The sequence below is a fragment of the Sminthopsis crassicaudata genome, chromosome 2, assembly GCF_048593235.1.
Source record: "Sminthopsis crassicaudata isolate SCR6 chromosome 2, ASM4859323v1, whole genome shotgun sequence".
Taxonomy (NCBI): Eukaryota; Metazoa; Chordata; class Mammalia; order Dasyuromorphia; family Dasyuridae; genus Sminthopsis; species Sminthopsis crassicaudata.
In genome coordinates, this window is record NC_133618.1 from 152,629,858 (window position 1) to 152,655,164 (window position 25,307).

Here is a 25,307-nt window from a genome sequence, read left to right on the forward strand (position 1 = left end):
TGGACTCTAAAGCACAAATACATTAAAAGAATACAGACTATTTGTGATACAGAAAGTGAAAACTGAACTGAAAACCAAAACACCATTCAGCCTTTCAGGGTTGAGGAGAAGTAAGAAATTACTGACAATGGAGAACAAGCACCTCAGTCTTTTGGAGCCAGGAAATGACCCAAACTTCAGTATAGCAGCTGAATGTCTGTAAGCAGATAGAAAATATGAAGTATATGATATTTCTAAACTCAACATCATATATATATATATATTTCTCAATAGTATTTTTCCACATGCAAAGACAGTTTTCAATATTCATTTTTATAAAATATTTATATTCTAAATTTTCTCCCTCCCTCCCTCTGTTATTTCCCCTATCCCCAAGACAGCAAGCGATCTGACATAGGTCATACATGTGCAATATTTTAAAACATTTTCATGTTTATCATGTTGTGCAAGAAAAATCAGACCAAAAAGGAAACAACCATGAGAAAGAAAAAGCAAATAAACAAAACACTAAGCAGCATGTATTTCAATACAAATTCCTCAGACATATGACATAAACCCATACCAAATCACTTGAAGTGATTTCTGGTACTTCTTTACCCTGCTCAACTTTTTATATGGAAGAGAGACGTTTATTAGATTGAAAGGAAACAAGCAGTAGTGCTTATAATTCCTACAAAACAATGGAACATCTTTTTGACTTATTTCCCACATTATAGGTGGCTCATGATAGTGTAGAAGCCCAACATCAACACAGTATAAAATTGAAAACATAACGAGTCAAAGACAATATGACATGGTAATTTTATGAAGCACCTTGAAAATGATCAAGGAGTATGCATCATGCAAGGGATTCTGTGAAGAAGAAAATTTATGAAGTTAGGAAGCTCAAGTGCCCTACCTGCTGTAAAGTTAGATCTTTTTGAAAATCACAGTTGTCCAAGTTGTAATGTTTATTCTTCTTGCACATTGTTCGGCTTATATGCATGTCAATCATATATTTTAGTCCTTTCACGAGCTAAATTGAATAAGAATAGACTCTTGGATTATTTGTAATAAAACAGATTTAGGATTATACTTTAGGTGTTATTTGGTATCACTGATGAGAGGTCAGAGACCCTGACTATTGTTTGTACTGGATAGGGAGTTATTGAGATAAGGTACTTGAATGACTAAATGACAGAGAGAATTCCTTGAGGAAAGTAACTTATGTTCTGAGCTTTGACCTTTGTGTTACACCATGATATTTTAGTCACTTATCAATGTCTGTAAATTCACATGGAATTACTCTGACTATCTGATAAACTCAATTGAGAAGCAATGTAATACAGTGAGAAACTGGAGATTTTGGATTCAAAAGACTGGAATTCAAAGCCTGTCTGACAAAATCTGGACAAATCACATAATTCAGTGTCCCAGGCAATTCTCGGAAACAGTCATTTTCAGATCAGGTCCTGCTTTGATAGAATTTTCTCTATTGGAGTTCCTTATACCAATGAAATCATAAATTCAATCCTATCCCATGATAGATGAAAATCTATCATTATAGTTTGCCAATTCTTCAGCTTTTGGCCATTCTTGCAGAAGTTTTGTGAATACTTTCTCCTTTAGGTAACCTAGTCTTAAGTCTAACAAGGGGGCATTTATGAAATGCCTCTATCAGGCCCTTGCCAGAGAACAAAACAAAACACCTTAAGGATTTTACACTTGAACAGAGAGACAATAAGCACATATGTGGATAGGCATATACAAAACAGCTACGTGGTGCAGTGGACACAACTCTGTCCCTAGTGTCAGAACACCTGAATCCAAATATTTATTAGCTATGAGAACTCACTTAACCCTATTTGCTCAGTTTCTTCATTTGTAAAATGAGCTGGAGAAGGAAATAGCAAACCTTTCTGGTATCTCTGCCAAGAAAACTCCAAATGTGGTAATGAAGAGTTGGACATGACTGAAATAACTAAAGAACAACATACACAAAACAGATGTTGAATTTGATGCTACAACTGCAAACCTTGGGTATGATACCCTTGACAAAATTAGGGAAATTTGGGAAAAAATGTGGGTTTGGGAGGAATAAATATAAGGAAGTCTGTTTTGGACATTTTGAGTTTATATTTGCGATAGCCCTTCATCTCTCTGTAATTCTCATTCCAATTAAACAATTGGTTTGTTGCTGTTTTCCCATTTTAGGTTTTTTGTTTTTGTTTTTGTTTTTTGGTGGGGGGAGAGGCAATTGGAGTTAAAGTTAAATTAATTGCTCAGGGTAACATAGCTAATAAGTGTCTGAATCCAGATTTGAATTCAGATCTTCCTGACTTCAGGGCCTGACTCTACCTACTCCCTCTACTTTTCTACTATCATCCACCATTCAATTTTGTGATGTAGTATACTTCATTTGGAAGTTCACTGAAATTAATCATTTAATCCTTAGGGTATAGACAATATACAATTATTCAAGAATCAGGCTGTGTTGTTAAGATACCCAAAATAGCTACTGCTTTGAATACTTCATTTGTCTTTTCTCCTTTTTACTCTTTATACCAGTCATCATCGGTCTTGTAGTTCTCATAAATATTAAAATGGTAGCCCAAGGCATTCAATATACCTGTGAGAAAAGTGATAATCCTCATCTCTACTTTTTAAATTTGTATAAAATATGAGACATAATACTTAAAGAAATTTTGAGGGACTGAATAATTTTATGGAATTATCTCTTTAAATCTTCCCTAGAATTTCACCGATAGCCAAATGCCTTTAGGAAGAGGTAAAAGAAAAATTAATTTGCCCTGGATTATGTTGCCTTTCTTTAATTCTTCTAAGCATTTTACTTCTAAATGGTGTTAGATTCTAAATTTTTTACATTTGATATAGTTTGACAATAAAGATTTTGGAAATTGAGGATAGCTAGGTGATTTGTGATTTTATAAACCTTGATCAAGGGTAGGAAGAGGGAAATAATATTAGACATCTACCAAAAAAAAGGGATGGCATTTATATTGACTTAACCTGAAAATTAAGGACTTAAGATGCTATTTTTGAAATTCCTCCTGACACAAAAAACCCCATAGGACTTTTAAAAAAGTCTACCCTAAATAGAGGAGCAAAATTCCATAAATTCAGTGCCTGAAGAAGTAAAATAAAATACTGAATTTATTTTGTATCATTTGGAAAGAAGGTGTTCTATAAAGAAAAAAATTTTGGTTAACTGGTTTGAAGCATTTTGGATGAGAATCTAAAATCTGTTCCCTTTCTCCTTGTATTATGCTGAACATAATGCAAATTTTCCTCAATTTAATCATTATGAACATTTACACTTATATAAAACTATACAAAAGTGATGTACTTAGAGATACTGAGATAAGTAAGCCTGTTTTCTCCCATATGAAATAACTCCTGATTATTGTTTCTTTTATAAAAATAGCTTTTCTGTCTTGATGTTTGCAGTTTAATAGCATTTAGCTAAATCATTGCTCCTCCTTTAATCTCCTATTTTGTTGCTTCTAATTTGCTATGGTCTGAGAAATCCTGTATATGATAATGATACTTACATAATAAGTTTTAAGATGTGATATGTCTTATTTAAACTTCATACTCCTGGGAGGTGGCTCCTATAGGTTTTTATCCAGTTTTATAGATGTTAAAACTTGTACATAACACACACATGACTAATAAGTCTCAAAAGGCCAAATGTTATCCTGGGCCCTCTTGACTTACATGAGAACATTTTTTCTCAGGACACTCCTTCCAATCAAGTATGTTGGAAGTGGATCTAAAACAGGATCATAGATTTGGAGTTGGGAAAGATTTCAAAGGTTATCTAGTTTGACTCCCTCATTTTATAGGGGAAGAAATTAAGAAGTAGGAAGGCTAATTGATTTGCCAACAGTGACACAGATAGTAATTGGTAGATTAAAGACTTGAATCCAGTTCCACCTGACCTTAATTTTAGTATTCTCTTTACATGAATAAACAGGGTGTTAATGAGGGTCAAAGCTCCTATTTGGTTGTTTCAATTGTGTTGAACTCTTTGTGACTCCATCTGGAGTTTTCTTGGCAAAAATGCTAGAGTGGTTTGCCATTTCCTGTTCAGCTCATTTTATAGATAAGGAAACTGAGTCAAACAGGGTCACAAACTAGGAAGTGTCTGAGGCTAGCCTGGAATTCAGATTCTTGGGACTCTTATGTCCAGTGCTTTATCCAGCACATCCCCTAGCTGGCTCAAGGATCATAGGGATTCTCTTAATAAAAACTAACATTTTATAAAATGACAACCTATACATTTTGGCTTTTTAGAGACTTTTGGAGGGAGCAGATAAGATTGTTGTCCAAATTCTGGCTATTTTCAGTTTCTGGGTAAATAAATAATCCTGCATTTTCTTTTTCCTTAGATTTTCCCTAAGGGACTGGGGAACAGCATCTGGTAGAGATTAGTAATCAAAGCACTCACCTGCACCATTGCTTTATCAATATGAAGTTCTTTAAATAAGAAGATATCATTTGTGCAGTTGTTAAACCTTTCAACTGCAAACCTGGCTGCTTTTTGAACCCCAGGGTCACTGGGTTTTATGAATTTGGGAAATCCAGGTTTTTCTCCAGCATCAAGCTCTAAAAGAAAAAAAATAGCTACCCAATCACATTATTCCATTATAATGGAAGGGACCCCCTGTGAATAACTGACACCATAAGATACTTTTCTCTCTCATCTCCCCCAAATCCTCCACCTTTCTCCCCTTTCCTCAATTATGCAATAGTAGGTAAGTCAGTCCTAAGGAAAATCTCTAACAACTGCCAGTTGAGATAAATTGACTGGCAACATGGGGGCTTAGAGAAAAATAAAAGGCAAACAAACTTGTTAATAATTTCCTGAGCACTGGAAGAACCCCAGAAGTTATTGTCTCCTCAAATAATTTTAAATTTGTGGGTATGTACACATACACACACACACACACACTACCTCTTCTTTTCCCCAATTTTCTTTGCTAAGCACCTGCTAGTTATAATAATAAGCTCTGATCTATTCAGAAATTAGTCCAAAATCTCTAATTAGAGAAGAGAGGATCTTAGCTATTTGAGTTTAATGCCAAGAAGAGTGAGTAGTTTTTTTCCCCATTCTCACACTTTCCTAGTTCAAATTGTTAATAATTTTTACCTGTAGTATTGCAATAATCACATAATTGACCTCTAGGCTTCCAGCATTTATCTTTTCTAATCCATCCTTCATTCTTTGGAACAGCCAGATACAGTGGCAAGCAAGGAAGACATTCATCACCTAGGAGACAAGAAGAAACACTTCAATATTGATTCACATATAAGAAGGGTAAAAAGAAGGCTTTTCCTTTTGCTCCACCTCCTTTGGGCACACTCCCATGTAGTGCTAAGCATGTTTCCTGGACCACATGTTCAGCTCTGAAGATGCTGACACTGTACCATGATGAAAGAAACTCTGGAACTTTGGTTCCCCTTATCCTCACTTCTGTAGTAGGGGTGGGTGAATAGGGTATTAGATCAATTTTAAAGGAGAGTTAGCTTCCTCTCTCACCTTCCTTCTGTCAACATATCTTGAAGATACTCTATTTCCCAAAGCTAAGTCAGCAAGCCAACTGTCCTGAGCTTGGCAAAACAGTAATCCTGTGCACTCAGGATGATATCCTCTGGCAAAGTGTAATGCTTGCATCAGCATCGGGCCTTCACTGAGGGATTTAGCTCACCCTATTTCCCAGGCCATCAATCACATTCACAATCCCAATTTCTTGTCACTGACAGATGCTGCTCTTCTGCTCCTGTCACAGAACTCTGGTTCTGTGCCACACAGGGCAGGCATAACCCCCAAGGCTTGAGATAATACTGTCCCCACTGGGTCCATGGGAATAGTAACTCAAGACCTAAACATGATTAACTCATAATCCAGTCAATTGTGGTATATAAGATCTGTCTTTGGTCCAGCATATTAAGCCTTCCTTCTTGGGGGAGGGAGGCTTCCATTTGCAAATGTAATTTTCCTTACCCTGAAATTAAGCTTCTGTTTGTGTCCTGACTCTTCTAGTCTTTTGGCTCCATCCACTCACAGGTTAGAGGCTGGTTCCTGTCTGCTTGATACTTCCCTTCTCTCAACTCTCACCTCCAGCCCCAACCATTTATGGTCTCTACCAAAATGTGGCTGCTAGAGCAGAGGTTCTTGGTTAGGTGAGCTTGAACTTCTGTCTGCCATTTCAGCTCTTTGTTTCTTTCCCTGAACATAGGCACTCTGAGAGATCATTTTTTAGAATGTCAGTTTGGAAGTTCAGTAGTTTTCTTTGTGGAGAAGGTCCTTATGCCTACCCCAGATAGTGAAGTTGGGAGGGTATTTTTCTCTTCCCCTGCCTTCTCCTCCCCTGCCCTTCCACAACTGGTCATTGTACTTTGAAATGGAAATCTTTGACTAATGGGGTTCACTGTGTTCAGCACAGAACAGAAACACACTCTTTAGGCAGTGTTCAAGCAAAAACAACAAAAAAAGAACAGATAATTAACTCAGAACTCTCTTTGGTAACTGAGAATCAAATTGTGAAAAGGACCAAACCTCGGAGGTCTAACTAAATAACTCAGAGATGCTCTTCTTGGAAAGTGGGGTAGAGGGAGAATCTTCATGAGGACTTTATGAGGAGAGAAAGGACTGTTGTTTTCCACTTAGAGTGTAGTTACTGTGTATATTTTCCTGGTTCTTATTTCATTCTTCATTAGTTTATGGATGTCTTATGTAAGATATTCATATAATTTCTCACAGCACAATAATATTTCAACATATTAATGCGATAATTTGTTTGAGAAATGGTTAATCAATGGGTATCAGTTTTCCTATCACAAAAAAGTGCTGCTGGAAAAAATATTGATTTATGTATGACCTTGCTTTTTACATTTTTGATCTCCTTGGAGTACAATCTTGGATTGGAGGATCTGGACACATTAATAATTTTTCAACCATTTTGAAGAACTAAAACTGTGAACATACTTTCATTATTTATAACAAAGGAAAAGGGAATAAACATTTATAGAATGCCTACTTTGTGTAGGCACTCCAAATATTATCTTATTTGATCCTTACAGCAATCTGATAAGGTGAGTACTATTTTTACCCTCATTTTGCAATTGAGAAAATTGGGGCAAACAGAAGTTAAGCAACTTTCCCAGAAGCCAAATGTGAACAGTCATCTTTCTGACTCCCAGTGCAGCCGCACTCTATCCACTGTGACACCAGCTACATCATCTGGTGAAAAATTAGGGAAATAAAGCTTTCAAACCTTGTCTAGACTGCACAAATGACTTCCAGAGCTTCTCCTCCAGATTAGTATTGCAAAGGCACTGCCCTAATCATGTCTCTTTTGTTAAAACCAACCCAAAAAACTCCCATGCCTACTAAATATAGTTCATCTCTAAGGTACTCCACAATCTGATGCTAAATTGTATTTTCAATATTGTCTCCTTCTACTTTCCTACAAATGGCTGAAAATTTCATTCAATTTAGGTTGAACTCCCACCCCAAATGTTCTCATTCCTTAGGATGACCTTTCTTCCTTCCTTCTAAACCTCAACAACTTTACCAGCACTGACTCTTGAAATGCTAATATCCAACTGAAATGCAACTAATTACTTTTCTAATCAGAAATAATTCCTTTCTTCTCCAGCACTTTGTTTGTAGCTCCCATGTGGCATGTTATCTATCTCTTATATGACTAAACTTCTTGATATTATTCATTAGACTGCTACAAATTTATAGCCTACCCTGGATCTACCATGCTGTTTTGCAAAGGGAAAGCACCACTGCTTTCTAATATATCTAATGTGCTCATATAATTCTTCATTTCCCCCTAATGATTCAGGTGGGGACAAACATGAGAAAACATTGATAAAAACTCTATAGGATGGAGAGGCATGAATGTGTTGGTAGATACTCCTGTGGACAGAGTATGCCCAACTAAGGTGCTCAGTAAATATTTGTTGAATGAATCAAGTCCTTTGGCTCTTTTTTCCTCCCTTCTAGGCAAGGTTGATTTGTTTTTGGAGTAAGGGAAGAGAAAAAAGTGGTATAAGAAGGGTAAGAATCCGTTCAAGAGTTAGATAAGTGATCTCTTTCTTCATCAGTGCCATATTTGAAGGAACAATGGAACAGACTATATCCACATCAGAGTATGAGCTCACTTTTGTCTATTATTTGCCTAGATTCCCTTTTTTATAGTCATAAACTCAAATTATATCAAAAGTAGGATCTCTAGAAATATCACCATTGTAGAAGAGTCTCTTAGATTCTATAGAGTTTAATCGAATTGTTAAAAAAAATGCAAAGTTTTGGAGGATAATAAAAATATTTAAGTACATATAAAATTCAAGGAATACATATTATATATGATAAAATATGGGACATTACATACATATATATGATCAAATTTTTGAAGAAAACAAAGGATTCTGAGAATTGGAGGTATGAAGTATGAGGAATGGGGGACAATGAATGTTAAAATGAAGAGATGGGAGGTGGAGGGTTGCTTGTGAGGAACAGTAAGGAGACCAGTTTGGTTGACCATAAAGTATTGGAAGGGTAGTAATTTAATAAGTTATGAGGGATTTTAAGATAGAAACTATAATTTCTGGGTAAGAAAGAAGTATGTAGTTTCATTTTCTCTCACCTTGGCAATAGTGTTAAACAGTGTTTTGTTATGGAAAGAGCACTGGACCAGGGGTTGAAACTGGGTTTCACTACTAGTTCTAACACTAGCTATGTGATTATGAACAAGTCATTTAAATTCTCTGGATTTCAGTTTTTTCATTTGAGCAAATTAAAGACATTGGATTCTAAGAAAATCTCCATATGCTCTTATATGTCCAGATCGTATGATCTGATATCTTGCTGAAACATGGAGGTGACCTCGAGTTCTTGAAATCTATGGCACTAGAGTGTAAGTTCTGACAGGTCCTAACAAACTGAGAAAGCTTTCATTATAGCTTTGTAATGGAGGATATATCTATCGTCCAAGGTCTAGTCTAGCCAGGTAGAGAGGATTGTCACCAGTTTGGTTCATGAATGACATTTTTGGGGGCCACTGATATGACTATTGGCACATTGAATAGAATGCTGGAGTCAAGAAAACTTGAATTCACATCCTACCTCAGAACTTACTAGTTGTGTAATCCTAGATAAGACCATTTGGCTCTATCTGCTTCAGTTTTTTCTTTTATAAAGTGGAGACAATATAGTCATCCCTTCCATATTATGGAGATTAGGGACATAGTGCCCCTGGGATCTGAAAAATCTGTGTAAAATTTTTGGGTCTTTCTTTCATACCCAAGAAGAAGTCTGAATGATTATGGTATTAAAAGATAAAATATTTTAACATAATACAATACTATATATATATATATATATATACATATATTTTATATATTTCTAAGTTTCTAAACTTTTTTCTGGGTCTTTTGCTGATCCTCATGTGTGTCTACAGTTTTAGCAAAAGTATTCCAAAATTCCCATTTAATTTCTTATGATGACCTGTGATATATCAAAACCACGATGGAAAAAGTCACAATGTGGAAGAAAAAACTGTAATAGCAGCTATTTCATAATGATGTAATAGAACTGTGTCTCTCTGATATTTGTGGAAGGTGGGCCACCTAGCCTAAGGAAATTCCTAAAAATGATCCCCACCCACCTGAATCTAACTTGGGAAAGCTAGCTGGTTTCCCACAAGAATCTCCCACTTCCCAGTTATCTGGGAATCACTTTGGTCTGGGAAACAATCACCACCCTTTTTTGATTTGAAAATTAGCCCCTAATCTCTCCCTAACCCCAAACCATAGAGGACTAATAAAAGACAAGATTCTGTACCCAAACCTTTGCTAATTCCCATCAGGAATAACCCACTGAGGGAAATTGTTTCTCTGTGAAAATAAACCCATTTTTTGCCAAAACTCTCATTTGGAGATCAGGACTGTGAATTCTTTTGCAAAAACTTGCAAAACTGGTCTGGAAACACCATTACTGTTAGGGTATCTCTCACCCCTCATCTTCACCCTTCAACATTCAGGTTGTGGTAAGGATCAAATAAGATAATAATACATAAAGCACTTTGCTAATAATGCAAGTTATTATATCCTGTCATAATTGTTGTTATTAATAAGGACAATAACCAAAGGGATAAAGAGTCAGGAATCTGCATGAAAAGAGGGAATAATGAAACTAAAACATTTCATCAGAAAGGACAATGAGATCGATGAGGGGAGCGCTGAAACTCACTCTCTCTTGGACTTTGGGGGGAAAGCTTGGGAAACTCAGAGAAGGTCTCCCCTGACAGACCTGCCCTAAGGAATCAAGATAAAGTGGGTTTCATTCTGTTATTTGAGTGGGACTAGTTGAGTCTAGGACTCCTACTTAGCCAGAGCTGGAGATCAAGATTTCTATCCAACTCTATTGAGTTGGAGATTAGTCCAGGGACACCAATTCCAAGATTCTCTATTTTGATTTTAACTCAAACTGCTCCCAGCCCCACCAAGAACTCCCCACATTACAAGCTTCCTTCAACTCAATCCCTTGTAGAGGACCTAATCATGTCAAGGAATCTCTCTCTCCCCTCTCTCCCTCTCTCCCCTCTCTCTCCCCTCTCTCCCCTTTTTCCCTTTTCTCCCCTTTCCCCCCTCTTTCCCCTTTCTCCCCTCTCTCCCCTCTCCCCCCCCTCTCTCTCTCTCCTCTTGGCATAGCTGCGACCCTCTGCCCACTGAAAAGACATCCTCCTTTCACCATTACTCCCTCTTTATCTCTTACCTATTTCCTTAACAAGACCCTATTCACCTCTCGGTCAGGATTTCTCTGCTACCCTGCCACTAAGAAAGTCAGCCTGCAAAAGCTGACTTTTCAGTTCTAATAATAAACTTCTTTTGCCAGTTTAACTTTTCAGGTTCATAAATTCATTTACAAAGGACCTGCACCAACCAGAAGGGGATTCCCACAACTCCCTGCCCTGCTCCAAACCTCATCATTTTTGGTTCCCTGACTGGGAATCGAGGGAAGCCAAACCTCATCAACATCAGAAAATGTGGGTTTCCCTGTTTTAAGTGGGTTAGGATAAGCAGGAGGGAGACAAAGAAACCAACTTCAGAAAGCGAGGTTTTGCAGTAGGGGAGCTGTGTGGTCAGAAAATGGTTGTGGGATTTAAAGCTGGAAAGAGACAGAATTAAACTAATGATCTCATTTCATAAATAAGGAAACTGAAGCTAAGAATCCCATACAAACCATGATAATACTTTTAGCCTCAGGTTATCTGATTCACTTCTTGGGTATATTATCAGGGGATTCTTTTGATATGTGGATTGTACTGAAGAGTTGCTAATGTCCTTTCCTACTCTCAAATTATGTGATTCAATCACTCCAAAGCCAATGTTCATATCATTACAGGAGATATTCATTCAGAGACCCTGTTTTGCATTTTAGAAACAGAGGGCTCTTTAATACATGAAGTATTGTAGAAAAAGCCCTGAATGCTGTTCATTTATTTGTTTTTAAATCTGGAGATCAATTCAGGAGAGTTCAGAGTTAAAAACAAAAAACAAAAAACATGCTATGATCAAAACTCTTGTTTCATCGGAAGATAACTTCAGGGAGTCATTATATTTCTCAGTGGAAATAGTACATTAGTAGTCAAAGGCCTAGACTTCTAATCCCAACTATCCTGTTTTTTCCCCCTGGATCATCTTGAGCAAGAGACTAAAAAGAACCTTTTCAATTTTCTTCTTTGTAAAACGAGGAAGTTGGATTTGATGACCTTTAAGATTCCTCCTGTCTCAAAATCTGATTCTATGATCCCTTATGAACTAGTGGCTATCTGTGGAGAACAAGCCTATGGTTTATGGGAAAGTTACAGATAACTAGCTTTTCTTTTGTTCAACTAAACTAATGGTAGTGGGCCTTAGTCTCTTTGAGAAGAGACATATGAATTTAGAATTAGACATGTGGAGAATCAAGACTTTTTTTCTACCTTCTTTTTCCCTTTCCTTTATACCTTTTACAATGTCTTTCCTATTTCTCCTTAATGTTTGTAACTTCCCTCTGAGGTGATTTCCAATTTATCTAGTTTATGTGTATTATTTATTTGAGGTTTTTTCCATTAGAGTGTGAGGTTCTTGAGAGCTGGACTGGTTTTTATTTGTTTGTTTGTTTTATTTTTTGATTTGTTTATTTTATTTTGTTTTTGGTCTTTATATCCTCAGCATTTAATGCAGGGTCTGGCAACTAGTAGATGCTTAATAAATGCTTATTGATTTGGCACCTTCAATTAATTTCACTATTCAAAGATTACATGTGAAGACTCTAAGTACCTGAAGAGAGCTATGATGTGTTGCCCCACTCTCAATCTTCTCTTCTCCAGATTAAACGAGTGGTGGGTGAGAAATGAACTCAAGACTCTTAATGTTACTTTTTCAACTATCATCTAGAGATTTTGGACAGTCTGAAGGTACTGAGCAGGCTTTTTCTCCTCTGATTAGATTTTAGGACTTTTAGCATTAAATACATAAAGATTTTCCAACATCGGTAACAGAAGAAAAGACATTTTTGTTTTTATGTTTATCAACATCTATTGAAAGGGAAAAAATTGTTTCAATCCTTCACTCTCAAACAGGCCTTTCAATAAGAATGTGTGGTTTTAGTCAGCCAAGATATGCTAGTTAAATTCACAAAGGAAGGAACTTAGCTCTGAGGGTAAGGGAAGTAGAGGGTCTTCTTTAGAAAAGACTTTTCAATATTGTATGTGGGGCGGGTGGAAAGCCCCCACTTAGAAGTCAGATCATTTGCTTGTGAAACCATTCAAATGAAAGGAAATGGTGATGCAACGAGAGTCCAACTAGCAGAATTCCCCCTTCACTTATGCCATTTTCCTAACCACCTCTCTCACCACCAGAGATATTTGAGAATTGGTAACTTCCTTATCCTCAGACATATTTATTCTTTCTCATATTTTATGCTTCTCACACATATATGTAGGTAAAAGAAGAAAGCATATAATTGTGTGTTATGGCAGGGGAGGTCTTTGTCAATTAAGTATCTCAGGATTGAAAGGGACCTCAAAGGTTATCATCTATAATACAGTCCCACCTATACCTTGTTAGGATCTTCAATAAGCCTTCCAGGAGCAAGGGAAGAGTGGGAACTCTAGGAATATGTCAGTGCCATTAATGGAACTTGGAAAATTGGGAAGAAAGACATTTTGGTTTTAAGTATTTATATTTGAGGGGTTGTCAGCAAAATACCCCAAAATGAAGAAATACAATGATTTGGTGGAAAGAAGACTGAATCTATAGTTTAAGCAGTCAAACACTATATTTCTACCTGTGTGATCTTGATCTCTCTGTACCCTTTTCCTTATTTGTAAAAGGAGATGGACTAGATGTTTTCTTTTGTTCCTTTAACTTCTCATTCCTAAAGTAAGACTATCATTTTTTTTTTTTCATGGTGACTTTGTGCCTCTATAAATTTGAATTTAAAATATTTATTATTTACTTTTTGCAAGGTGCTTCTAATACTATACTAGAAGAAATAAAAAATGAAGCTATATGGAGAACAATCGAAGCAATATATTTGTTGAATTGAAACAAAATGTGTTATGCTAATTGTGTTGATAATAGTGGAAAATAAGAAATGAGCAACATTTACAATCTATCATCATTTCCTAAACAAGTTTAGAAAATGTAAAAGACAAAAAGAGCCTAGAGCCAGTCAACAAACACTTGATCTTTATTAAGGAGAGAGATATAGCAATCAAGAACAGCACTGGTTTAAGATATTAAATTGTTTGTAAAATCACAGGAGATGGGATTATTATGAGTAACCTCTCATTATATGAACAAAGGAAAAATAAGTTTACAGAAAACTTGGTAAGAGACCCAATCTAAGTCAAATAAATCATGAGAGCCGTTAATATTGAATATTAAAAAAAAATAAATCAGTAAAGCAAAATACCACCTCAAATTTTCCCTTCAATAATGCATATTTCTTTGATGATCCTCTGATTCTTAATATCAAATGAGGCATAAAACAAGGAGATGCTTGCTTGACAAAGTTGTTTGCTACTGCCCTAGCACAGAGGTCAAATCAAAGAAGGATGGTCTGGTCCTTTGGTGTCTATTTACAGATGACATTTATGGATTTCATTGAATTTGAACAATACTGCAGAACCTCCTAAATAATATTTGTACTCATTCAAAAAAATTTGTCCTTAGGAAAAAAAACAGATGGATGAAGGGTCCCTATTACATTCTAAATTCTTACATGCTGTTGGAGTGATAGCCCATAGAAATCATCCATTAGGACATATATCTCAGCACTGATAATGGAATATGGGATGGGCCCAGAATTTGATTATAAGGGGAAAAATAGAATAGATTTTCTTTAGAAAAATGTGCAGTGCAAAAGCATATATGTATCAAATTCAAATAAACTATCCATAAGGATCCCTGTTGACCAAATATTGATTTAGAAAACCATGTATCAACATTATGTTCTATCATGTGTTTATTTATTTTGTTAAATATTTTCCTATTGATTTTTAATCAGCTTCAGGCTTTGGGGAGTGTTGTGTGCATACATGTTTGACATCCCTCTCATCAACACTAGACAGGAAGCACCCATACTAACAAAATCCAAAGTTTGTGAAAGGAACTGCTTAGGCACCAATATACAAGACAAAATCAGGTAGAATCTTTTAAGAACTGATATTAAGAACTGAAATTTAAGAACTGGAGGGCAGGGTAGTGACTCCTCACATCTTTTTTTTTTTTTTTTTTTTAAACAGATAAGTAAATACAGTTCCAGATAGTTTAGGAGAGAGAAAGAATGCTAACAGCTTGGGAGATAAATGTTTTTGAATAGGAGGGGATAACCATGTTGAAACTTGAAGGAAGCCAAGGTAGAAGGGGAGAAAAAGCACATTATAAGTATTGAAGATGGCCTGTGAAAAGACATGGAGATAGAAGATGAAATGTCAGTTTGGGGAAGCCACTTTGGTTGGAACAGAGTATATAGGAAGGGAATGACATAAGTGAAGGCAAGCAAGAGGGAGTAGAGCCAGATTATGAAGTTTTTTATTTCTGGAGCCAGAAGTCCTGCCCCTTAAGTATGGGAGTACCCCCAAGGTTCTGTCCATGCCAGTGGGTTTACTTTTCCTCTCTCTACAGATGATTTACAGATATATGTATTTGGCACTAGTCTCTGTCCTCAGTTCTACATCTATTGGGCATTTCAAACTCAATATATCTAAAATAGAATTTATTATCTTTCCCCCAAACATACTTCTCTTTCAATGCTGCCTCATTACTGTTAAGAGTTATAATTTTTTTTCTACTTACCCAAGTTTGCAACCTTGATATAATTTCTACTTATCACTTCTTCTCACTTCATATATCAAAATAGCAATCAAACCTTGCTGTCTCTACTTTTATAAACTCTTTTAATCTGAATCCTTCCCTTTATTCACTCAGGGGCCGCTTTAGTTCAGGCCTTCCTACCATCTTGCTGAGGCTATTGAATTGGCTTCCAAATTTGTCCAATCCATCTTTCATACAGCTACCAAGAGGATTTCCATTAAACACAGAAGTGACCTTGTTCACTTCCTCAATACATTTGTTGCCTCTAGAAGAAAATGTAACCCCCTTTGCTTGTTCTTATATTACACTTCTTTCATCTTTCTGTGATGCAGTCAAACTGTCCTTTCTGGTCTTCACACTGCTGTCTCTCATCTTCCTCTTTTGTCTTACTTGTCCTTAATATCTAGAATACACTACTACAAAGAGAATTCCTCTTTTTCTACAAGATACATCTCAAGCACTACTTTCAACATTAAACCTTTCCTTATCCCTTAAGCAGTATCTTCCTTTTGCCCCTATCTTGTATTTATTCTACAGAGATACATGTTGTGACCCTTATGGAAAGTAAGTTCTCTAAGAGTGAGGATTGTCTTGTTGCTTATATTTATATCTCACATCTAGTCAGTACCAAGTACATAGCAAGCCCTTAATAAACACCTGTTGGTTGATTATATAGATATAATCATATCTACTGAATGAGACAGGAAAGTCATGGGAAAACAATATATATTGTGTATATATATATATTTTAACAGCAGATTTTCAAACTCACAGTGAGGACCCATTGTAATTTATCTATACTACTGGTGGCTTTTTTTTCTTTTTTTCTTTTCTTTGGTTTCATTAGTTTTATTTATAAAATGGAAGGGTTGCAGAAGATGATTTTCAAAGTGCTTTCTATACATTGCCTCCCCGCCTAAAGCCTGATATAAACAGAATGGCAGTTTGTCTCACATTCAGCCACAGATCAATCAATGATATTGTTGTTATCTGGAAATTATCACTATGCTTCAGTAGGCAGCACTAGAGACTAATCTCATGATCCATTATCTTATCATGCATGAAGGTGCTCCCAGATTGTTGAAAACTTTTCAAGTCATATATAAATTGTGATGAATCCTACCAAGTTGGAAAGGCTTTCAGTATAGGCTCAGAGATGGGCCCATGCCTCTTATTCAAAAACCAGTCTATTTAAGATGAGAAAAGCTGATTACTAAGTTGGTAGTAGACAGGTTTGCTCCCCTATCCACCCAGCACCTGTTAAATACTATGAATCCATCCATGATCTATTTTAGTTTCATGTTAGTGGATAGACTGGCCACTCTTATGAAGTCTCAACTCCTTATTAGTATTAATATTGTCAATAAGAAAGCTGTATAAAGCTGAGTTTGCTTTGGCCAACCATCCTTCTTATTGTATTCATTACTATATTAATTAAAAATATGCGTTTTTCCATTAGTCTTAGTTTATTAGATCCTCATGACTTAGCTAAATAACAAAATCTTCATTTTTTTGAGTCTACATCACCTAGCTACCCCTATTATTACAATATCTTTTAATTTGCTGAAGATTTTATATCTAATTTAATCCTCACAACAACACTAACAAGTACAGATTATCACCCCCATTTTATAGATGGAAAATATGAACAAACAAAAAAAGTAGTTGGAGAGGTTAAGCAATTTATTTAGTCATATAGTTATCAAATCACTTGATAACTGTAAGATTATTAATAATATATCTCCCAAAATTTCAGACTTTCTAATAGTTGAGAAAGAACAAATGTTTGTCTTAAAAAACCAGAACAAGATTTGAACTCCAGCTTCTTGGCTCTAAACACAGGGTCCTCACCCACAAATCATAGGTTATATGGCATAGGGCGAATTATTTGAATGCTCTGGGCATCAGTGACATGATTGGATTATATGATTTCTTCTTGATAGAAGATGCTATCTACCTTGAAAAGTCTTTCATACAAAAGTATGATATCACAAATTATTGGAAGCTAAATGAATAAACATGAATACTAGGGAAGAAAGTCAGTCTGAGACAAAGTGGATATATATAAGCTGGACTTCTCTGTGTGCATAATATAACATCCCTGTGACTGAATTATCTAACTCTAGATAACTGTCATAAGCCAACCATTCTGACAGGATGTAATGGTGGTAGTGGGGAAGTTGATGGGCACTCAATTTCCCTTATTATCTCAAGGGTCTATGATTCATTTGTGGAAGGGACTGAATATTCTTTTCCTTTTTCCTACAACAAACACCAACCCCCAATATGGTTTTAATGATAATTTACACTGAGTCATAAGCAAGGTTGTTATAATAATTCTAATAGAGAAAGCCTTTTAAAGTGTGCCTCTGCTTTCAATTTGAATAATAAATAGGAGCTAATGCACTTCTTGGTGGGGTGGGGGTATAGAAGTGAAATGGCAGGTATAGGGAGTTTCTGAAAAGAACTAGGAACGAAGAGGGTGGGCTCTAGTAGACTCTAATGTTCCAACATTGAGCTATGGGCCCTAAGGCAAGAGGGTTTCATTCTTTGTATCTTGCTTCTTTCATTTGTAAAAGACAAATCATTTAGTTAGTCAACTGAACATTTGTTAGACATTTACTATGTAGCTCAGACAATGGTTCTCAAGCAAAGGCAAAAACAATTGTTCTCAAGGAGCTAAAAGTTTAATGGGGGAGGCAACATACAAACTATATATTAAGAAAGTATAGAGAGATATATCTGGATATCTATATCTATCTCTTTCTATAGACAAGTATATGTTTATTTCTTTATCTGTCTTTTTATCTCTGTCTCAATCTCTCTTTGTCTCTCTGTCTCTGTCTTTCTCTCTCTGACACATATAGGACAAAGTCCTAAAGTCATAGAAAGATATTCAGTGACTCACTTTTTACCTTGAAGAGAAGTTCAAACTCCCCTTGTGTCCCCCCACAACCTGAAGCCACTTTTCCAACTTTACCTATTACTCCCCTCCCTACCTTTATGCTTTCCCCAAGCTAGTCAATTCTGGCCTTTATTGAGGCCCTGTTCCTAGAATGGCATCTTTCTCCATCTTTATCTGTTGATCACCTACTATTTTAAAGTAGGACCTTTCTCAGGTGGTACCTCCTCCTGAAGTTCTTTCTGATTTCTCCCTAGTTAGTAAAGGCCTCTCCCCTTAAATCTCACCCATATTTTGTTTCGCACCTCTTTAATAGCCATCTGTGTGGCATCTGAACTCCACCTCCAATTGCACTGCAAACTTCCTGAGGCCAGAGGCTGTATAATATCCCTTTTGGCCTGAAATAGCTTTATCTTTAACTCTCTTGTCCATTCCTCACAAGCCGCTAAAGGGACTGTCCTTAAGAGTAGATCTGACCATTTCACTCTCTCACTCAAACTTCACTGACTTCTGTTTACTTAGAGGAGTATCTGTCAGAGCCTTTGTCTAGTTTTTAATGCACTTCTTAACTTGGCCCCAACTTACTTTCCATTTTTCTTGTATAGTCCTTCCCTTCCTGCATTCTGTGATCTGGTCAGATTGGCTTCTTTATTCTATCTTCACACACATGCTTTCCAGTTCTCCCATACCCAGAATGTACCCTTCTTCCCCTTATGCCTCTGAGATTCTCTTATACCTTCAGAACTGCCTTAGAGATACTTTCTACCTTGTCTTTCCTGATCCTCTGAGTTTCTGATGTCCAACTCTCTTATCTCCCCATTTACCTTGTACATACTTATGTATTTGTATCCAAAAGTTCTTAGTCACGAGAGGTAGCATGACATAACTGCTAAAGAGCTAATCTCAGAGCCAGGAGACCTCCCTCATACAAACTGGCTCTGCCACTTTGGGAAAATAACTTAAACTTTCAGAGGTTTTAAGATACTTCTGGCCTTTGCTCTTTCTGCTTCCTTTCCCCCTTCAAATCCTCTCTCCTGGCCCAGGCTGTTCAGAACCTATCTGGGCTGTTTGAATTGGATGCTATGTGAATCACCATCTCTTTTCTTTCTGGTATGATGGAGGCTCACCAGCCTTTACATCTCTATTGATACTGTCTTCTAAAGTACCCTAATTCTTACCAATTGCCCAGCTTCTATGGCATGCAGACCTTTAGCACTGTCAACTGACCTATTGATGTAAGCCAATGACCCCTTTGCCTTGTTGTATAAGCACTCCCATGACTCTGGGTCTTTCCAGATACCCTTTATATAAATTTATGTATTGTCCTCTTTAATTTGAGAGTGAGCTCTTGAGAACAAGAAATTACTTGATTTTATTTTAATTTTTTAATTTGTATCTCTAGTATTTAACACAAATCTTAGCACATAATAAGCCATTAATAAATGCTTTTTCATTCATTTACTCCAATGAATATCCATACATCAAATGATAGCATTTTCACAGTCATACTCTTTTTTTTTTCCACAATATCTCTGGTAAGGAGGTACAGCAGAGCACAATAAACATTTGTTAATTAGCTACTGGATGTATCATATATCACTAGTCACTAACAAGATACAAAAATGGCCAGAGGGAAGTCCATAGGAACCGGAGGGAGAAGCCTGAAGGTTAGTATAACAACCCCTTGAATGATTAGGAATAGTTTTACTTTCCTTGTTCATCAGAATATTTTCATCCAGCTAAAGTGGTCTATATTGTATCTATTTTGAAAGATGGATATTCAGTCTATGTAAGGGGGGGAATTGAAACAAGGGCTAATAAGGCCTGCTACTAAGATCTATTTTATAGTGAATTAGAAATTAAATGTTATGAGCTCCTTAGGGTTTGATTTTACTGCTTTTCAACATAGCAGAAGTAAGAACAGGGCAAAATCATTTTGCTCAGAATCAGCAGGCCATAATTTGGGAGATGCTTTCATGAAAGTAGCTGGAGAAGAAAATGGCAAACCACCCCAAATAAGGTCATGAAGGGTCTGACACAACTGAAAAATGACTGAACAACAGCAACCAAAAATCCTGGGACTAGAAGACAGGATAAGTATCTCCTCCTACCACCCCTTCTCAGTCTCCAATGATATCCCTTAAGAAACGATCTTCTGATCTAGACAAAAATGATTCTAGCACTGGTAAAAGGCCAGTTTATTATACCTATCAGGCAGATAGCATTCAGAGTAGGTTATATACCAATGCATATACTTATAGGTCTTCCCCCACCCAGAGATATTGTCACAGAGAGTTGGTGGGCTGGGGAGGAATGAATCTCTGTGTAAAGTGTGCATACATTTTACTAATATAAAGTGTTAAATCTCTGGAAAAGGAAATAGGAGAAAAGTGTTGGGAAGAAGTCACATGGAGAGATGGAAGAAAGGAAAAATTGTGGACTTTCCTTGTGATATAAAATTAGAAAAGCAGCAGAGTGGGATCTTAGGGTACAGTAGAGTATATATCTATCTCCAAATATGTAGGAGAAAGAGGAAAAAAGAAACCATGAGAAGAGATATAATTGAACAGACTAGCAGACTAGGGATTGATGAAACTATTGGAATCAAGTCTATAGTGTCTGTCTTCCCCCTGTTTCCATATGCTACTGTTCCACCATGGCTGGAGTATTTCATTTCTTATTACCCCATGACTGGAGGGAGGAAGAGAAAAAAAATTATCTCTACCTCATCACTCATTGAGACTTGTAATATAAACTTATTCCTTTAAATTCTTTTTTTTTGTTGTTGTTGCATTCTTATGTTGTTATTGTTAATAGGCTGCTAGGTCTCCCTATCAGATGGATGGTAGAGTGGCAACTCACTGGCTGACTTTAAGATACTCCATTTTTTCTGACTTGGATTAATTTGTATGTTTCTAAATAATCTGAGGGACTACAGATTCCAGAGGGCTGGAATTAGACTTATTTCAATTGTGGGATAAGCATTATTAGCTTTCCTGTAGCTCAAAAGTTCCTAATTCAAGTGATCCATTACCTTCAGCTTTCCTAGCAGAGATAACAGGTTTGTGCAGCCGTATCAGATCCCTATGCTATCTTAAATTGCTCTTTTCAAAATTTTTAAAATTTATTTTTGTTTTCTTATTAAAATTGCTCTTACAGGATATGGTCTTTTATAATAATTTGTGTCCCTGATACATTGTTGGTAGAACTGTGAATGTAATCAGCCATTCTGGAGCGCAATTTGGAACTATGCTCAAAAAGTTATCAAACTGTGCATACCCTTTGACCCAGCAGTGTTGCTACTGGGCTTGTATCCCAAAGAGATCTTAAAGAAGGGAAAGGGACCTGTATGTGCAAGAATGTTTGTGGCAGCCCTCTTTGTGGTGGCCAGAAACTGGAAACTACGTGGATGGATTGCCTGAATAAATTGTGGTATGTGAATAGTATGGAATATTATTGTTCTGTAAGAAATGACCAGCAGGATGATTTCAGAAAGGCCTGGAGAGACTTACATGATCTGATGCTGAGTGAAATGAGCAGAACCAGAAGATCACTATGCACTTCAACAACAATATTGTATGAAAATATATTCTGATGGACGTGGCCCTCTCCAACAATGAGATAAACCAAATCAGTTCTAATAGAGCAGTAATGAACCGAACAAGCTACACTCAGCAAAAGAATTCTGGGAGATGACTATGAACCACTACATAGAATTTCCAATCCCTCTAATTTTGTCTGCCTACATTTCTGATTTCCTTCACAGGCTAAATGTACACTATTTCAAAGTCCAATTCTTTTTGTACAGCAAAACAACTATTTGGTCGTGTATACATATATTGTATTTAATTTATACTTTAACATATTTAACATGTATTGGTTGACCTGCCATCTGGGGGGGAGAAGTAGGGGAAAAATTGGAAAAAAAAAGTTTTGGCAATTGTCAACGTTGTAAAGTTACCCATGCAAATATTTGGTAAATAAAAACTATTATTATTTTAAAAAATAATAATTTGTGTCCAAGCTCATATATGTATGTTTTGGTATTGAAAGAAGGGAAGTTAATATAAAGGGGACAGATATTTGGGAACCGATTAGAAATAAATTTTGTAATGTAGGCAGTCTGAGACTTCCATATCTTAGAGTTGTCTTGAATCTGGAAGAGAAAATCAGCAAGAAAATGAGGTAGTAGCACTGAGAGGTAGAGATCTTGGTAGGTTTGTTCAGGTAACAATACCCTGCACAATGTATACTATGTGGCTGATTTTGGTACCATTTTGCAACTAAGGTCCTGTGTGATCTGGGCAAATGATTTTGTCTCTCTTAGTTTCATTTTTCTCATCTGTAAAAATGATTGGATTTGACTCAAAGATTCAGAGATCATGATTTTTATGTGCTTATGTATCCAACTTTCTGCATGTCTATATTCATTATAATTTTTAGATGTATATAATCTCTCTTAACTACCCTTCTTAATACTCTTTATCTTGAATAAAGTATGACAGCCATCGTGGTGGTTAGTGGTGAAACCATCAGATATAAAAATAGTTAGCTCAAAATGTCTGAATAACAATTTCTGTTTTAATAAGAAGTTTGAGGGTAAGAAGAAAAATCAACATTTCAGAAAGATCTACACATCTCTAAGGAAGAACAAAGTATAATCTCTTATTATCTCTACACCTCTAAGGTGCTTTTATCAGGTAAGTTCCTTGTTGTCCCAGTCTGATGCAGAAGAAAAATCTTTATGAACACAGGGTTTCCAGCTTCCCCCTTACAAAGTTTCCAAAAACACTGTAATTTCAAGCGTGGTAAAAGGAACAGCATTTTTGAAGCTTCTTCACCTCAAAAGGAAACCACAAATATTGCACTGGCCATAATCCAAACCTGCATTTGTTTTGCTTGCACATGTAGCTTAGAAAGCTTGCTTTCAGTGCTTTCTTTGGTAGAGCAAAATGAGGCTGGGGAGTGTGGGGTGGGGGAAGGAGGGAAGTGTTGGATTCCTTGGTAGGACTGACTAGTGGTTAGATGCTTAACTGAGGAGATTTACAAAGAAGAGAAACTATCCAGATCTTTTTTAGGATTTTTTACCTCCCCCCCCTCTTTTTTTTTTTTTTTTTTTTGTTTTGTTTTGTTTGTTTGTTTCTTGAATCTGCCAATGAGCCTTTTCTCAGAACAGTTGTTTAAAATGCATAAAAGTATGCATAGGATTACAAAGCAAACCAAAGAATGCTGAAGTAAAGTTATCAGCTTTGCTTACTGGCTTCCTTTAATTAAAATCTCATCATCCACAGGAAAGCTTTCCCAGTCCCTCTTTATTTTAGTGCCTTCCCTGTCTTAATTATTTTCTCTGTATCCTGCATGTAACCTCTTTGTTTACTTCTTGCCTCCCTTATTAATTTGTGAGTCTTTGAGGGCACTGGCTTTTGCCTTTCGTTATCTCGTTATCCTGGCTCATAGCAAATATTTAATAAAATGTTTATTGACTTACAGAAAAAAATATTTTTTGAAAAAATAGAGCCCATATTAAGAAATCTTTGATTTTTAGTTACTCAATATTCTGACTTTTCTGATGGTATTGCCTGGTCATAGCCATCTCTAAATTAAACTTGATTTAACAAAGAAAGGTAGCTTACAGTTTTAGAGATTCTCACAATTTCTAAATTTCCTTTTTTTCCACAATGGTCTTTTGAAGTACATAGTACCAGAATCCTAGAACTTTAGAAGTCAACACCGAATCTGGTTAGAGACCTATGTTTGAATCCTGTTTCAGATTTTTATTGCCTCTATGATTTTGTGTAAGTCACTTAACTTCTATAAAATGACTAAAATATCTCTAAAGTTTCTTCCAGCTTTAAATATATGATCGTAGGATCCTAGTCCAAGATGTATGAATTTCTATCACATCCTGACAAGTGGTCATCCAGTCTCTCCCTGAAGATCTCTATTACCTTTCAAGAGCTATGTTTGAGCTTTAATTATGTACTTATTATTCCCATTTCACAGATGAAGAAGTGAATTGATTTACTCTAAAGATTACACAGTAAGTTAACGGAAGATCTGGGATCCCAGCCCAGGTCTTCTAATTCCATATCTGGTGCTCTTTTCTCCATAAATGGTCTCTATAAATATACGGTAACAAAATCCTCAACTTGCTAGATTAGAGATTTGAACACTTTTTTGTTTGTGCTGAAGAATCCTTTTCTGGACTGGTGAAGCTTAGAAATTCCTTCTCAGAATGTCTTAGTTTTGTAATTGATAAGATCAAGTATGCTGATAGTTTTCCTGATATTGAGCCAGCTCTGCATTCCTGGTATAAAACCACTTCATCATAATGTATTATCCTTGTGATAAATTTCTGTAATCTCTTTCTCAGAATATCTGTATATGTATAAAATAAAATATACAAGATCACAAAGGAAATATTATACTGAAATATATTTCTTTCTTTCAAGTTCAAGGTAAAGGACTCAGTAATAGAGAAGGGATAGGAGGCAATTAAGACCACTTTGAAAATCTATCAGTTAGTAAAAGCTATCGCATGATATACTTATTAAATTAAAGCACAGAGGGAAAAAAAAAAAGACACAGTGATCTATCTCTCTGATGATAAGACAAGATGGTAATCATGCACAAAGAAAGCTCCGGGGGAGAACAGGGGTCAGAGAAGAAATGAGAAACATGAAAGAAGAGATTCTCATCTCTTTCATCTTACCACTGGAAGTGCTCTCTGAATCAGCCAGAGTTAAATGACAAAAGATGAGCCAAATCCAAGTTGTCCTCATGGTTCCACTTCAGAAGTCTGACAATTAGAACATGTTGGTCACTCCTGTCAACCTTAGAGCATGTGTGAGTTAAGTGGGAAGGAGGGTGGGTAGGTGGAGAAAATATTTCGTGTTGTTTAAGAGCTCTCATTGGCTGCTGAGAAAACACTAGCTCTGAAGTTTTTCACAGTTGTAGCAATTAGTCTTCAACCTCATCAGTTGCCTTTGGCTGATTCCTTTAGGGAACCAGGGTAGATTTA

The 25,307-nt window shown here is 36.2% G+C and overlaps 1 protein-coding gene across 1 annotated transcript; it reads right to left on the bottom strand.

Moving 5' to 3' along the window:
• CST7 (cystatin F) lies at positions 1-25,135 on the bottom strand. Its single transcript, XM_074287712.1, has 5 exons — positions 24,999-25,135; positions 5,153-5,272; positions 4,451-4,608; positions 899-1,015; positions 1-196 (listed from the first exon to the last, which is right to left on the bottom strand). The coding sequence occupies exons 1-5, from the start codon at positions 25,066-25,068 to the stop codon at positions 119-121; spliced, it is 543 nt and encodes a 180-aa protein (XP_074143813.1). The 5' UTR covers positions 25,069-25,135; the 3' UTR covers positions 1-118.
• Between the last annotated feature and the right edge of the window lie 172 nt (positions 25,136-25,307).